General features: G+C 39.6%; 1 protein-coding gene across 1 annotated transcript in view; it reads right to left on the bottom strand.

Annotated features, from left to right (window-relative positions):
• LOC126299076 (protein Hook homolog 3-like) overlaps positions 1–18,020 on the bottom strand; it is a 197,136-nt gene that overhangs the window by 65,864 nt on the left and 113,252 nt on the right. Inside the window, exon 6 of the mRNA XM_049990746.1 lies at positions 10,500–10,711. Coding sequence (XP_049846703.1) covers positions 10,500–10,711 — 212 coding nt within the window. The remainder of the gene's footprint in view (positions 1–10,499; positions 10,712–18,020) is intronic.

Here is an 18,020-nt window from a genome sequence, read left to right as displayed (position 1 = left end):
AATCTTCAAGTTCTCTTGCAGCAGAAAGTTGATACAGAGATCTTGAGGTAAGAGCCAAATGCTACAATTCAGCCAGCACAGTAAATGAACAAGTTATGTGGCAATGACTTGGTGAAAAGCTGTAATAAGGACTTCTTGAAAGTATCATCCTCTTCCTGCCAACTGTAGCTTTTTCACAGCTGTTTTACAATTGTCTACTGCCAAGAACAGTAATAAGGATTTCTTGAAAGTATCATCCTCTTTCTGCGAACTGTAGCTTTTCCACAGCTGTTTTACAATTGTCTGGTGCTAAGAATAATGACACTTGATGAACTCTGTGCGTCTGTAGGCATTGCCTCGAAATACAAACATTCTCAGCACTGTCACAGAGATCACGATCTGAGGACATACCTGGGACTGATCTCCTGTGGTCACTCAATAACAATGTGAACAAACTGAAGGTAGTTTTCCCACTGACATTCTTGGATAAATGTTTCTCAGCTTTCTTGCTATGTCTGATTTGTTTGCATACTCCAGCCTCAAATGATTTTCGCTGTCATCATCATAGGGAGTTAAATGCCATAGGCCATGTCTTACTTTTACATTTAGTTTAAAGCTTGAGTGTACACACAAATTTGATGGTACAAATAAACCAAGGAACATTTAAGAAAACATAGTTTCTTCATAAAATAGTATGCTTGCTACACAACTGAACCATATTTTTAAGTGAGAGCTTCTTTCACAACAAGATGGAAGTTAAAATTACAAATAACGGCTTTTGAATGAAATACAGAATGAGCTAAGGACAGATGCATAATAAAAGTCAACAGTCCCGCATCTGCACTGGATGGTGTGTCAACGCTAATTAACTTGAAAAGGATAACATATTGATTTTTTTTCTTAACAATTATTTTTCAGCACAACTTATCATGTAACACTATTACAGGCTTTTCAGACTGTTTCTGACCACCCTGTGTATTGTTTACATGGTGATGAGATGTGAGAATGGCAGCACTGAGCATATGGAACCACGTATATTTCATGAATATTTTGTGAATGTTTTGGACAGTAAATAAATGCTCAGAAAAATCTTTGTTGGTGCTGAATGGTAGGCACCTGAATAAACAGAAATATGAACTAGAATGATTCCACTAAAACTGTGAGGATGGGTCATCTTCCACCAAAACTGTAAGGATAGGTAGCTTGGGTAGCTCAGTTGCCCACAAAAGATGAAGGTCTCTAGTTCAAGCTCCCATCTGGCACACACTTTTAACCTGCAGAAGTTAGATACCATTGTACACTTTGTTGCAGTGTAAAAAATGCATTCTGGAAACTGTCTCTCAGGATGTTTCTAAGCCATGTCTCTACAGTATCCTTTCTTCCAGTAGGGCCAGTGCCACAAGTTTCGCAGGAGAACTTCTGTGAAGGTTGGTAAGGTAGAAGATGAGGTATTTGTGCAAGTAAAGCTGTGAGGATGGGTTGTGAGGCATGCTTGGGTACCTCAGTTGATAGAGCACTTGTCCACAAAAGGAATAGTTCCAGGGTTTGAGTCTACTCAGTCCAGGACAATTTTAATTTGGCAGGAAGTTTCAACTAGTGAGGTATTTCATGTGTCTGACTATATAAAAGTACACACTATCTCAGGCCAACATTATTTGGTGAAAGAAATTACAGGGAAACTTTATTTTAAATTTCAGTGAGTTGGACAGAATGATGTTTAGTCAGTCTGGAGACTACAATGATTGATCATTTTGAAAATAATTTATTGTCCAACATAATCACACTAATTACAAACAAAATCACCAGTTTTGGCCAGCACTGGCCATCTTCAGATCATAAAATACATGCTGTGATTGAACCACAAAACTGGCCATTACATTTGAAATTAGTATGACTGTGTCAGACAATAAATTATTCGTAATGGGCTGGACATGATTTTCATGATATAAAAGGGAAAGTTTCTGTTCCTTGTCTGAATATATTTTATTCTTCCTTGTTGTTGTGGTCTTCATGTCAAAGGCTGGTTTGATGCAGCTCTTCATGCTACTCTATTCTGCACACGCCTCTTCCTCTCTGAGTAGCTACTGCAACCTACATCCCTCAGAATCTGTTTCCTGTATTCATCTCTTAGTCCCACTCTAAGATTTTTACCCCTCACGCTTCTCCCCAGGACTAAACTGGTGATCCCTTGGTGCCTTGAAACATGTCCTACCAACTGGTTCTTTCTTTTAGTCAGGTTGTACCACAAATCTTTGTCCTCCCCAATACTGTTCAGTACCTCCTCATTAGTTACTGATCTACTCATCTAATCTCCAGCATTCTTCTGTAGCACCACATTTCAAAAGCTTTTATTTTCTTCTTGTCTAAACTGCTTACCATCCATGTTTCACTTCCATACACGGCTTTACTCCATACAAATACTTTCAGAAAAGACTTCCTGACACTTAAATCTACTATACTCGATGTTAACAAATTTCTCTTATTCAGAAAAAACTCTCCTGTGCCATTCCTCCCAATTCGCAAATTTTGTCTAATGAACTGGTTTATATTTCCAAACACTGACAGGTATTGTGCTGGCTAGCATTCTTTCAGTGCGGTGCATCCATTTTTCCATACAGGCACAAATTCATTACAGCACCAGTACTAAAATCATTTTAGTTCTTTACAAATATGTTCATTGTGGAGTCTGTTTAACGTTGTGCAACCTTGACCACACTTCTGCAGCTTTTTACTCTATATTTTATCTAACATCCCAATACCCATACCTTGCTTCCATACATTCCTTGGCATCAAACCCCAGTCTTTGAAGGTGATGTGTTGTACAGTGGAGTGATATCCTGCATAAATACACAAAAAATTTCCACTCAAATTCCAGAAGCTGCTTCAGAAATATAGTGCTCAACCCTGACACCATAAGTTATAAATCACATCATGATGGAAAAAATTACAGTTTGGTGATGTGATCCTTGGAAGTTTATCACTTGGACATCTACTGGAGGTATCAATACAGGTGAAGTGTCAACACAGTCTGACCCTTACTTAGCTCAACAAAAGTAGCAGTTACCATTGGTGCATATTATTTTTCAGGTTTTGGCAATTAAAGTCATAAAACATGATAAATGTGTTCCCAAGAGCTCACTGAACAGCACATAATGTGTAGTCATCTATGAGATACCCTCAGTGTTATTAATAGGGATACATTTCTGGGTCCACCCATGACGATGACTCCACTTTTTGGCACAGTATTCAGCATATTTATTGAGATAAAGTACTAACCAGGACAAATGATGTAGCTCATAGTAAATACTGTCTTTTGAAATTTAGTACTAAATGTATTGTACCAATTTTCCTTGGTGACATACAATGACAGAAAAAAAACACAACACCACGAGAGACGATGCCTATTTAAATTTCACACCTATCACATAAGAGTGGCACTAGTAGCACCATTATGATGATGCAAATCAGATTTGCTTTACATATACTCTGTAATGGTCAGGAGCATCAGTTACCTTTGAGATAGGAAGTGGTGAGTTGATGTTTGTCAAGTTGATGGTTGTCAAGAATGCCTTTAAGGTCACAAAGATGCCATTTTCAACAACTCATTGAGTTTGAAGGAGGTCGTGTAATTGGGCTACAAGAGGTAGGATGTTCTTTCTGTGACACTGAAGAAAGATTTGGCAGGAATGCAGCCACTGTATATGATTGCTGGCAGTGGTGGTCACAAGAATGTATAGTCGCAAGAAGACCAGGCCTCTGACAGCCATGTGCCACTACCAAGAGGCAAGACCATCATGTTCGGCGTATGGCTCTGATGCATCATACAGCATCCGAAACAGCAATTTGAGCAGCAGTTGGCACCATAGTGACACAACAAACTGTTAAAAATTGGTTATTTCACAAACAGCTCCAAGCTAGATGCCTTGTGGCATGCATCCCACTGACCCTACACCATCACCATTTGTGACTTCAGTGGTGTCAAGTGAGGGCTCATTAGAGGGCAGGGAGGAGAGGTCTGTTGTGTTTTCTGATGAAAGACAGTTCTACTTTAGTGCCAGTGATGGCTGTGCATTAGTTAGAATGAGGCCAGTTGAGGGTCCACAGCCAACCTGTTTGCATGCTAGGCACACTGGACCTACACCTGGAGTTATGGTCGGGATGCAATTTCCTATGACAGCACGAAGACTGTGGGGTTATTCCATGCACACTTACTGCAAGATTGCATGTGAATCTCGTGATTTGACCTGTTGTGCTGCCATTCATGAACAGCATTCCAGCAGGTGTTGTCCAATAGGATAACACTCGCCCACATACAACTGTTGTAACCCAACATACTCTAGAGAGTGCTGGCACGTTGCCTTGGCCTGCTTCATCCCCATATCTGTCTCCAATCGAGCACATATGCGAAATCATCAGATAGCTGCTCCAGAGTCATCCATAAACAGCATTAACCAAGCCTGTATTGCCTGACCATGTGCAACAGGCATGAAACTCCATCCCATAAACTTGACAACCAGCACCTGTACAACACATTGCATGCATGTTTGGATTCAACATTCTGGTGGTTACACCAAATATTGATGTACTAGCATTTCACATTTGCAATGGCTTATCTCACGCTCACATTAAGCTGTGATTCTGCAATGTTAATCAGTTAAATAAAAAAATAAATAAAAAAGTGACATGTTCCACATCCACGAGGATCTCCTCAACACGGATCTATGAAATGAAAAACTAATCTAATCTAATCTATCCAAATGCATTCCTGAAATTTCTCTACTCTACATTAATTTTTTTTTTTTGCATCATGATTTTTTTCCTGACAGTATAGAAGCAACATGTAAATTATAAAATTAAAGATGTAATCAAGTTTTGTACAAGACTGTATTGTGAAATGATAATTACAATAAGATATCTAGCAAGTTCCACAAAAAGCAAACTGAAGTTTTTGCCTGTTTTCAGAAAACATACCTCTGGCTAAGTCTTCCAAAGTCATCAGTTTTATTTTCTCTCTGTGAGTGTTTACTAAAACACAAACTGGCTACTGACTAACTGTGATTATAAGCCATGTTTCCACTCAGTCAAAGGTGTTAAATGATCTTGCAGCAGTGCAAAGTGTTGGATGGAACAGTCATATTCATAAAACAAACAGAACCCTTTTAACAGAAGAAAAATGTAGTTTTGTAAGGAGACACTGTAGCCTTTTCCTTGCTTCTCTATAGAGTACACACAAGTTTTTGCTTTCCACTTCAAGCTTTTCAGTATCATAAAATTTTGGCAGTTTGTTTACAATTTTCATAGGAATATTATCATGCAGAAGTTCTAGGCAACTGATTGTCAGTTTACAGAAAATCAGATATATTTTCTACTTCCATGAAAATCTCAGAAATTTGTCATTTGGGAAAAATGTCAAAGAGCCTGGCTTTACATAAAGCACAAAAAGGATCCTTCATACTGTCTGCATTGAACAGTGTAGCACTGTCATGTTTCATTTGCTAACTCTCTCTTTGTTAGCTGCATTGGAGTACAGCAACATTAAGGCTAACAAATATATTTTTATAATTATCATCTCAGATACACCAGAGTGAACAATGAAGCATGTTTCCTGGCAAGTGAAATAGCAAAGTGGGTGGTTTTCACAAACAGTCTGGAGATAATCCAATTTTTATCAAAGGAAGGAAGATAAGCATTTAATATCTTGTTCACAATAAAGCCATCAGAGGTGAAGCACGAGCTCATATTGGGAAGAATGGTGAATGAAGTTGGCTGTACCCTTTTCAAAGTAACGAGCTTGGCATTCACTTTATGCGATTTATGAGAAACCTAGCTCTGGAAAGCTGCACAAGGATTTGAATTGCCACCTCTTAGAAAGAGTGTATTGTCTTACACTGTGCACTTCACTTGGTAATTCTGACCAAAAACTGAATCAAAATCAACATACAAAATACTTTTCAACAGTCTTGATGGCTAAAATAATAACTGATAACTTATTTTAGTGATTAACAGCACCTACAGATCCATTATTACAATTTTTTAATATTTGTTTAATGTTTTCAGGGATTCTAATATTCATCCCATGTGTCCCAATATGTACACTAAATTAATTGTGTACTTCTCACTTCCCTATTACACTGACTGACAAGAAAGTGAAGCACACAGAAGACATGGTCAGATAACAATGTAACTTCTGTAGACAAACTGCACTGGTGAGTATGTAAATAATTAGGAGGCGCAATTTTCTGTGACAAGTAGAATAGAACAAAAAGTGTTTTAGTATTGTTTATGTTTAGATTGTTATCAGGCCTGGTAGGGTAAATAAGGAGAGTGAGTTGTCAGATGTGTCATCCAGCACCATTAACAGTAGTCTAGCAGAAGCCAGACTAGGGATTTATCATTCCATGCAAAAGCTACCATCAAAAACACAACACGAACAGCTGCATTTGGGGTGGTGCCATAAATGGGAAGCAGGGACTTCTGACAAATGGTTTTGCATTGTGTTCATCAATGAATCACTGTTCTGCACTTTCTTGAATGTCTGTTGTGAGCAAGTAAGGTGGTGACCTCAGGAAAGATCCCATTCTTCCAATGTTTTGGAGAGGCACAGCATGATTAGTCCTGGCTTCACGGTGTGGGGAGCCATCGGGCACGACTTCAGGTAAAAGCTCGTAGTGTTTGATGGAATTTTGATGGCACAATGGTACTTCACAGACATCCTGCTTCCTCAGGTGTGATAGTATCTTGGTGCCGTTTTTAATAGGATGATGCTCATACACACATGGGACATGCCTCTATAAATTGTTTGCATGTTGCTGAGATACTTCTGTGGCCAACAAGATACCTAGATCTGTACCCAGTTCTTGAAAAGTCTATTTTTGTGCAAATATAATATTTTTAAATGAAAAATGCCTGCTGACATTAACAAACTAAAAATAGTATAAATCAGAATGTCAGTGGTGCTTGTTGCAAGAGTCTAGTGCAAGGCATTTACGAGACATCATATTTTGAAAAGCTTCCACACCAAATGTTGTTTGTGCCATTCAACCTACGTAGTTGTTCGGTACAATGGTGTTATGTTTGCTTACAGTGTTCTTGTGTGTTCCTTGAGTGGACTGCAACTTACTAGTCAGTTATGGTGCAACAGTCTAAGTAGTAGTTCAATGGTATTTACCAATGCAGAAAAAGCTGCCACATGCGCATGGTGTATGAGGAGTGTAAGAAGAGTGCAGTTCATTCCCGTATGGTGTACATGCCAAGATATCCCAATTGACATCAACTATCTCAGCAATTATTTATCAACCTCTTCAACCAGTGGTAGTATAGCACCTAGACAAGTGATGATAGAAGAGGAGGAAATTACAGTTCTCCTGCTGTTGTAGTGGATTCACCCGTTAGCTCCCACATGATTACATGAGCTAGTGGCATGAGTCAGGGGAATGTACTACGCATTCACCATTGATATAGGTTCTGTCCCTATCACATCTTTCTCCATCAAGAGCTGCATGGAAATTATTATAAGAATCATGTTAATTTATGTATATGGGCATTACAACAGGATATTCCAGATGTATGACGTATCTTGTTTAGTGATGAAGCCACATTTACCAGATTTGCCAGATAAACCACTGAAACGTGTGCTATTGGTCTGTTGGCAATCCCCGTTGGCTTTGTGAAGTGCAATGTCAGCATCCATGGAGTGTATACATGTGGTGTGTGGGATAGAGAACCATCAGCTTGTAGGCCCATGTTTCATGTACGGAATCCTGAACATGCACGTCTTGCAGTCTCCTAACAGCCTATCTTCCACGGATGCTAGAAGATGTTCCTCCGCAGATTAGGAGCAATCTGTGGTACCAACACGATGGCTGTCTAATCCTTAGAGCATGAAGTACTACAGAATGTTTTCATGAATTACTTCCAATTTGCTGGATTGGATGCAGATGACCTGTACCTGTACCTTGGCCTAAACTTTTTTATGTGGGGAATGGTGAGAGACGCTGTTTACAAGGACATAGCAACTACATCCAATGATATACAATGATGTATTACTGCAGTCTGCTTGGACATCTCTGCTGAAATTCTAGCACATGTGCAGCAGTCATTCCATAGCAGAGTGGAAGTGGGAATTGCCGCTGCTGGTGGTAATTTTGAACACAATCTGTGATGTTAAACTGTCTTGTTATTGGTCAGAATCCACGTAACTAGTGTATGCACTTGAGTTCTTTAAGGTGTGCTACTAAATATGTTGTAAAAATGTTGGTGATAGAAAATATGATATCTCATAAATGACGCGCACTAGAATCCTGTAACAAACAGAGAAGGGCAGCACAAATGGTGAAAATTTTGTTTGATCCATGGGAAAGTGTCACAGAGATACTGAAGGAACTGAACTGGAAGACTGTTGAAGATAGATGTACACTATCCAAAGAAAGTCTATTAACAAAGTTCCAAGAACCAGTTTTATATGATGACTCTAAGAGTACACTACAATTCCCTATGCATCACTTACACAGGAATCAAGAGGGTAAGATTAGAATAAGTACTGCACCCACAGAGGCAGTCAATCAATCATTCTTCCCAGGCTACATACATGAATGGATCAGGAAGAAACCCTACTAACTGGTACAGTGGAACGTACCCTCTGCCATGCACCTCACAGAGTGTAGATGCAGGAAAACCACAGACATTCTCATTTATCCTGCTTCTAGTTTGTCAATGTCAATAGGCATTGTCCCATTCAAAAAAGTGTGTGTTTCCACAAAAAACACAATTTCTAAGTATCAATACAACCTGTTTATTGTCTGACTGTCACAATATGAGCCCCTGACTAACAACCCATTCTGTGAAAACCGCACTTTTCATTTACACAATAATTGCGGTACTAGTTTCAGGTGATTCACCCTGTATATATGAGATAGACACACACACACACACACACACACACACACGAGGGGAGGAGGGGGAGAGGGGGAGGGGGGAGGGAGAGGGGGCGGGCAGGGGGAGGGGGGAGGTGGAGAGAGACAGAGAGACACAGAGAGAGAGAGAGGGAGGGAGGGAGAGGGAGAGGGAGAGGGAGGGGGAGGGGGAGGGGGAGGGGGAGGGGGAGGGGGAGGGGGAGGGGGAGGGGGAGAGGGAGGGGGAGGGGGAGGGGGAGAGGGAGAGGGAGGGGGAGAGGGAGGGGAGAGGGAGGGGGAGGGGGAGAGGGAGGGGGAGAGGGAGGGGGAGAGAGGGGGGAGAGAGGGGGGAGAGGGAGGGGTGAGGGAGAGAGGGGGGGAGAGGGAGAGGTAGGGGGGAGGGAGGGGGAGAGGGAGGGGGAGAGGGAGAGGGAGGGGGAGAGGGAGGGGGAGAGGGAGGGGGAGAGGGAGGAGGGAGGGGGGGTGAAGTGGGGTGGGTTGCTTACCAAAGATATCCACCCAAGAGAAAGAAAAAAAGCACAAAATAACAATCAAATAAAATTCAAAGTGGGTTACAAAATTTTGAACTCGGGCAAGATAGACAATGAAGCTAATGTGCATTCAGAATTAATGAAAACAGAAAGAAGTAGTGACATTATTAGCATAGAAAAATGCTATCACATTTTCATAAAAATATTACATCTGGAGATTGTGATATGACAACAGAGAGAAATGAGAACATTATTACACAAATGAGGCATAAATGTTTGGTCAAGATAGAAATGGAAAGTAAAATATATGTATACAATGATTATTTTTTTGGAGAAAGATGACTGTATTCTAAAAATGATTGTGGCTATGTTCTCAGTAATGGAGATGAATGGGAACTAAACAAATAAATCTATTTCCAACTTCACTATCATATGATTAATGGACAGATGTTACAACCACAATAATGACTGAAGGAATGCAGCTGAACCTCATTAAGAAATTGACTTGAGAACATGATTAGTTCTGAAATTACAAATTCACTCTTCACATTTTACCTGCTGTATTGGCTGAAATCCATATCAATTTAATTTAATACACACTGCTGCAGAGGCAGAAATAATCTCATGTACATTAATACATAAAATATTTCAAGTGTAATACAGAAAACTATTATAAGTGTAGATGGAACTTTTGTATATACCAGACTACACTAAATGAACAGTTATGTCCATCATTCGGCATAGATAATGTTAGAAGATCTCCAGAACACTGATATCTATCTGACAAGCAAAGAAACTCATGTGTAAGACTGCCTATTTTCTACAGATAAACCAGGAAATTTCTCTGGGATTGCATCAATGCCTATTGTTGGTATTAGAAGTGTGTGTGTGTGTGTGTGTGTGTGTGTGTGTGTGTGTTCAGTTTTACAAAACATTAAACAGGGTGTTTGCTCAAACATTTCTATTATTTTTATAACTATCCACGTAGCACAAAACAGTGAAAATCGAGGGCCACATTAAAATACTTACTTATTTAAAAGCTACTCATTTTAAATTAATATCCTACTCAGATTTCTACAAAAAGTAATTGCTTTCTAGCATGTGGAAATAATAAGAAATCAGTGTCTCATTCAGTTACCTGCATGTCAAGTTCATGGCACCTTTGAGCCATTTGCTCACGAGCCTCAGCAGCCACCTCTAGAGCTATAGCTAGCCTTTGAGCTTCTGCTTCTAGTTCAACTCCAGCAACGGGACCAAAACTTGCCTGGCTAGCAGACTCAAGCTCTTGAATGGACTGCATTATTACCTGTTGCACTGATTCCTCCAACATCATTATCTTGGTTATATATTCTGGAAATAAAAATGTGTAGCTTTTCACACACAAAGCCTCAAAAGATGCACAACTCTTAAACACATCACTACAAATAACTGAAAATTTTACACTTCATGGCAAGTTAGTAAATGAAGTTTGCAAGTGTTACCCAATCTAGGCACTATGGAATTAATAGTGCCCCTCCTAAAATACACACATAAGAACTACTCTCCATTAAAAATTACTCACTGATAATTTTGGCAGTAAGTTGGACATTTCACAGGATCTTAAATCTCATGCCATTAATCTTATATCTTCTAAAACAGAGGACAAGTCCACAGGTAAACTGGCCTCTGTCCTCTACTCAGAATACCCGGACCAATCAGTCAAAACATGCTGTATTATAATATGTACATATGAATGTCACAAGCACCACATAATAGGAAGAGGATTGGGGATCATCACCTTATAGTAAGAAGCCATGTACATCAGACTGTCACCTATCCATACACAAGGGAGAAGGCTTTCATCTCATATGAGAGGCTCAAAGGAGGAATGCCAGAGCAAATTTATTGTCTATCACTTCCAGCCATTCTGCTCCTCTCATCAATGTTTATATTTCACCAACAAGGTGTGTATTATTTATGGGGTGAATATTGAGCCACAAGGATTTTCGGATCTTGTTTTCTTTGATGGAACACCATCACATTCATTTTCTTGAATACCAATGAGCTCTATATCAGCACAGTAGATGTTCTGCAGTATTTTATCTTCTTCTTATAAGTGCTGTACAAATAGGAGGGCAATAAGGAAGCTGGAGCAGACGAGGAACTTTGCAGTCCAAACATTTATCACATGTTCCAGTGCCCTACAAATTATGGTTCGTCAGTATCCCAAGAAGAACGCAACACTACTGCACACACACTTATTGGAGATAACTGAGAGGGCTGTGTGGTCCTAAGCCATAATCAATCGCATCTACACAATCTATTTGGTATCTTGGTGTCTATTACAAACAATAGAAAAGTACCCCAGCACTGTGATTTGTAAAGAAAGTTAGCATGGATCCACAAGGGATGAATTTAAATAATTTGCACTGAGTTCTCTTCATCAACTAGAACAAGATTTGTCTGAAACCTGATAATCATTGCAGAAGACTGTGGGAATGGCCAGATACCCATACATGTCTCAGAGAGGCAGTTCCATGAGTTTAGCACTCATTTTTAGAGTTGTTATAAGGTATTCATGTTGATGGATGTGGTGCAAAACATTTCTTTAGTAATTTACCCAGTGTACAAGCATGAAATGTGGATTTCAGACAACAGATTTTGCACCAATGCAGTTTGTGCAACAAAGACTTGACACTGCACCATTTTGTTGTGTCATCAACAAGTGACAGAGGTGCACAAGTGATAAACTGGAAAAGTGTGTGCACGGTGTTGTGTTGTTGTGTTCAACATGTCGAAATTTATACCAAACAAAGAGCCTTTGCTGACAGCATTAATTTTTTGTTTTCATTAGAGGAAATTTACTTTGAGAAGCTTATTGTGAACATGCTCCATGGCAAGATACATGTGAATGATGGTTTCAGTGTTTTAAAAATGGTGATTTAGATGTCGCAAATAATGAATGTGGAAAAGTGCCAAAAAAAAAAAAAGTACAAAGATGTAGAATTAGAAGCATTGTTGAATGAAGATGATTTGCAAACACAAAAACAACTCACCGAGAAGTTGGGCATTAGTCAACAAGCTGTTTTCAATTGGCTACGATGAGAGGAGGAAGATTCAGAAGACCGACAGATGGGTACCATATGAGCTGAACGACAGGTAAATGGAAAAGCGCAAAAATCCATAAGAGATTTTGCTTGCTAGGTTCAAAAGGGAATCTTTAAAATCATGGGTAGACCCATGCATGCCATCCACACTGACCACAGGAACAAATTGCTTTGGCAGAAAGATGATGCTCTGTGTTTGGTGAGACCAGAGGGGCATGGTCTATCATGATCTGTTAAAACATGTGGACACAGTTAATACTAAGCATTACCAACAATTGACTGATCTCAACCATTAACTGCTCGAAAAAAAAAAGGCCACAATACCGAAAGAGGCAACACAAAGTTACTTTTCTTCATGACAATGCTCCTTCACATACGGCAAAACCATTTCGCAACATGTTGGAAGCACTCGGCTGGGAAGTTCTATCTGATGTGGCTTACCTCACCAGACTTGGCTCCTTCCAATAAATAATTGTTTGCATCGATATGTCATGCACTTGCTGAGCAGCGCTTTGGTTTGTACAAAGATGTGAAAAAATGGCATGATGAATGGTTTGCGGCAAAAGGGGAAACTTTGAACTGGCATGGTATTCAGAAATTGCCTGAAAGATGGGGAAAAAAGTATAACAAATGATGGAGCATACTTTGAATAAAGCACTATTTATCATCGTTCTGAATTTAATATATATATTTTTTTTAGACACAAAAATCTGCATTTCATACTTCTACACTTGGTACTCCTGATTGAGGGTTTTGGGTTAGGCACGTAGGTTAGATGTAGATGCTGGTCCAGAATTACCGTCATACCAACCCATCCCACAGCCTATTATGGTGGCCAGTTTAACAAATTCTGTACATGCGATGAGAATTTGCCTCCCTCAAGCAAAACCTGTTATTGAATTTAAAAGTTCTGACAGTACCCGATTCAGTCAAGACAGAATGTAGTATTATGGGCCCCAGAGAAACAAGACCAACTTCATCTGAGAAAGCGCAATTATAAGGCTAAGAATTGTTGGAGCTGAATGCAAACCCATCCTTCTGTATAGTCACAAAGTAGAAGCAGAATTTTGTATCCTGGCTGGCAGTGGTAATATCTATCAAAAGGTGTTCTGAAATTGTCCAAGCAAAGTTCTCATGTGTTGTTAGAAGACACCCATGCCTCAGCACAACTGTTATAGATGGCCAACAGATTTTACCAGGTGACTTATTGATGGCTTCCAAAACCCATCTAGAGCAAGTGGATTAGTTGATTGAGCCCAGTGTTTGCCATAACAATTATTTGCTACTTATGAGTCTGTGTCAGGATTTGAATCTCTCAGTCCACAAGTTGTGATATTTCCTGCCTTTAGTTGGTATTTAAACCACTGCAGAGCCACACACTGAGCACAAGTGTAGAACTGCACTTGTCATTCCACCATGCCTTTTACAATGACCTGATGACTTTTGGATGGATAAGTCAGTCATATAGTGAGTCACACCTGTGATGTGATTGACCCAGTCATGGGTGCTGATTCTGTTTTCAAAAACACCTAGTTTTCTCTGTTAGTCAGCCATGTTGACTGCTTTTGTTTGGGAACTGCTCCTACTGGTGGATGTATCCAGAGTGGGAAGTACTCATTGAAATAATCTTCAATTAGCACTGAGGAGAATCTGCAAGGATTGGAGATTATAATCATATGTCTATGGGTGAGTATGGCCCAGTAGCAGTGCTGAAATGTGTGTGACTGCCAGTGTTGAAGATACACAACTCCTTAGGCATCATGATTGAGGCACTAAACTCTACCACTGGGGTAGATAGAAGATAAGCCCCTTGATACAATGTTAAAATCTCCTAGTAAGAGAAATAGTCATCGGAGCTGTATTGAGAGATCTGTGGCACTCCCATTAATCTAATGCTCTCACTGTGATAAGTTCAGAGAGCATACTGTTATCCTATGTCCTACATAAATTTTAATTTTAAATGCTTGAATGGCTGTAATCGGGGGAACAGCAGTGAAGTATTATGAGTTATTTAAAAATATACATTGTAGTCCTTTGGCTCTATCCCCAGTAGTCATCCTTGTTGTGGTGGGTGTGGCCTATTAACACAAAAATGGCAGTGAATTTAAAATGTTTTTCCTATAAATAAAAGCACTGAGGTTCTCCCTCTTAAAGAGCCATCTCAGCAATGAGGTTCCCCTATCTCTTTCCCCTTACCTTTCTGCTAAGTTGGAAACCTAAAATGGATGGTGGATTGGATGAGGGGCTACAGTTCCTTCAGAAAGATGATGTAGTCCATCACAGCTACAGAAATTTCATCGAATCTGATACATGAAATAACAGCACAGTTGGAGAAAGAATATCTCTGACAGCTGCCAGTGCTGTAGCCAACCTTGTAGGGGAAAACAATAGTGGTCTGTAGAGCTGTGACAATGAATTGCTACCATATAGCCATATACAAAATGGCGTTCCGTGATTAGTTGAGGCAGACATGCATAGCAGTGGCACCAAGCCCACTGCAACTGTCAGAGATCTTCTTTCACAGACTATACTTTAGTGTTGAGTGGTTTTACAGCACCAAATACAATTTCTTATGTTTCCTACTGGAGGAGACTGTAGCTTCTTACTGTCTCCAGAAAGCCCTTTCATGCTACTCAATTCAAGAAAATTTGGTGTCCCCTTGCAGCAATTCTTGTAGTGGTTGTGACTTACAACTGAAATTTCTTATGAAGTATCTATAGTATAAACACATACTGAACAAGCCTCTCACATTATAAATTTGTCAGAGCTCAAAAATCGGTTACGGCTCTTAATTTCGTTAGATCAGAGCAGACTCTGTTTCTGTCAACCAGATACACCAAGATTTTCCTTTCTTGGCTGATGAAGACGTGCTTTCTTGATTATAGGCAATCAGGGACACAATTCAGCACACTTTTTAAGTGGCTTAGATGCTGTTCAAATGTCCTCGACAGCAAGTGTTCATCAGAGACAAAGGTATCATCAGGAGGGCTTTATTGAAGTGTGATAGGATAGCTATTATTATCTATATACGTAAATGATTTGGTGGACAGGATGGGCACCAGTGTGCAGTTGTTTGCTGTTGATGCTGTGGTATACAGTAAGGTGTCGAAGTTGAGTGACTGTAAGAGAATACAAGATTACTTGGACAAAATTTCTAGTTGTGATGAATGACAGCTAGCTTTAAATGTAGAAAAATGTACGTTAATGTGGATGAGTAGGAAACACAAACCTGTAATGTTCAGATACAGCATTAGTAGTGTTCGTTCTGCTTGGCACAGTCAAGCCATTTAAATGTCTGAGCATAACACTGCAAAGCGATACGAAATGGAATGTGAACGTGAGGACTGTGGTAGAGAAGGTGACTGGTCAACTTTGGTTTATTGTTATTGGGAGAATTTTGGAGAGTGTGGGTCATATGTAAAGGAGACTGCATATAGGAAGCTAGTAAGACCTATTCTTGGGTACTGCTCGAGTTTTTGGCATCCATACAAGGTTGGATTCAAAGAATACATCAATGCAATCCAGAAGCATGCTCTAGACTTGTTACCAATCAGTTTGAACAACACACAAATGTTATGGAGATGCTTCATGGATTCAAATGGGAATCCTTGGAGGGAAGGCGAAGTTCCTTTCGAGGAACACTACTACTGAGAAAATTTAGAAAACTGGCATTTGAAGCTGAGTGCAGAACTGCCATCAACATACATTGCACTTGAGTACCATGAAGATAAGATAAAGAGGAAAGTGTTGAACACACTTTCTTCTCTTATGGCAGTGTATAAAATGACCATTGTGTCCACAATGAAAACATATTGGCATGTTATTCACCATTCTCTATATGTCCACTTATCTGCATGATGTCTGAATTGGTGAGGGAGCCAATTGCATCTGTGCCACTGAGAAACTTGAATGCTGTCTGATGGTTGCAGTATAAGCCCAGGGTTTCTGACTCCATTCCTTAGTGTTGATCTGCCTAGTAGAAATTCATGGCAATGATGGAGGAACTTGTTCTAGAATTAACTATACTACCTCCTCCTGGCTGGGTTTGACATTTAAAACTCCTATTTCCTGGGTCCCAAATTAATAGACACAAAACCCTTCATCTCTCTTCTCTTACTATTTGTTGTATTAGTGATGTGAGGGCCTGATGGTATTCCATAACTGCCATCAGTACAACAATCTGATGTATGCTGAACATCTTCATAATATTTTGTGGGGCATTGCGTCAATGAGCTCACTCTGCTAGATGAAGTCCTTTGTTTTGGTGAGATCCTTCAAAATAAGCACCTGATAGATGTCCTCTGCCATGTCCTTCATTAGGTGCGAAACTTGGTCTGGGTTCACTGTGTGACACAGTGCCAGAGACACACTGTATCTGTAATTGCATCATCCCCTCACCCTCCGTGGGACTGGACACTGACTTCAATTGTTCTTTGGCTATCTGGATCTGTTGCTGGTTGTTGGCAAATGTTTTCTTCATTTTTGTCTGAAATTTGTCGTATCTCTTGAGCTTTCCCTCATTGTTAAACCAATGCTGGGCTATACCACACAAATAATAAGCAGACATTGGGGAGACACTTTGTGTCACCCTACCTGTTGTATTTAGCACCTCGGTCAAATCCCTTCAGCCATTTTGTCACTCTGGCCAATGTATCCCAAAAGTACTGGTGGATGCCTGATGTGCATCTGACTCAATGATGTTTTTGATCAATGGTGGCTCAGTAAGAAGGGCTGTAGAAAATTTAAATGTACTATCTGAATTTGGGTCTCTGTTCATGAAGACAATGGCTTTTGCGTAGGCTTATTGCGACCGCAGCACCATCAATGACCAAGATACCCAGCCTCTCCAAATTATGTCAAGTGGAATCCAGAATTAAGTACTAGTTATGCGAATAAGATTGACAATCAAAACTAACACATCACATGAAAGCAAATTTATTATCACTTTTGCTGTTACAGATGTGTTGCATTGGCCATGCTGAATATGGTGTTGTAATGGCCTAAGTCGACTACCAGCCTGAAACTCCTTGGTGAGTGCTTCCAGCCTGCTGTTTTACCTGTGTCAAGATCCTGGCACTATGCTCCATATTTAGAAGGCAGTTTATGAGCTAAATGTTGTAGAATCAGTATGTCCACTCTCTCTCCAGTTTATCTGTGCTCTTGGTGCATGATAGCACAATAATGCATCCACAAATAATTCACAAGGGAAAAGAATTGCTTGTTGGAACACACTTCTGATGCGTCTAAATATGTTTCTAGTACATAAATAAACTTAACTGTTCTCTGGCAAAATTCAAGAGCAGAAATCAATGTTTTCAAATACAAAATCTTTTCCCTTACATCAGAGTTTTCAAATACAAAATCTTTTACCTTATATCAGAATAATTTGATTACATCACAAATAGTGGATTCTGCATTTTTTTAAAATTAATTGACACTATGTCTGCTGTGTATTTACTTCGTACACAGAAAATATATTACTGCATATGAAGTCTGTCTGTTGCCAGTACACTATTTCATCTGGAGAAGCTTTGAACTCATAACCTTTAAGTTTTTTTATTTTTAAAACATGC

The sequence above is a fragment of the Schistocerca gregaria genome, chromosome X (assembly GCF_023897955.1).
Source record: "Schistocerca gregaria isolate iqSchGreg1 chromosome X, iqSchGreg1.2, whole genome shotgun sequence".
NCBI classification, from domain to species: domain Eukaryota; kingdom Metazoa; phylum Arthropoda; class Insecta; order Orthoptera; family Acrididae; genus Schistocerca; species Schistocerca gregaria.
Note: the sequence above shows the minus strand (reverse complement) of the source record. Positions and strands in the feature narration are given on the sequence as shown.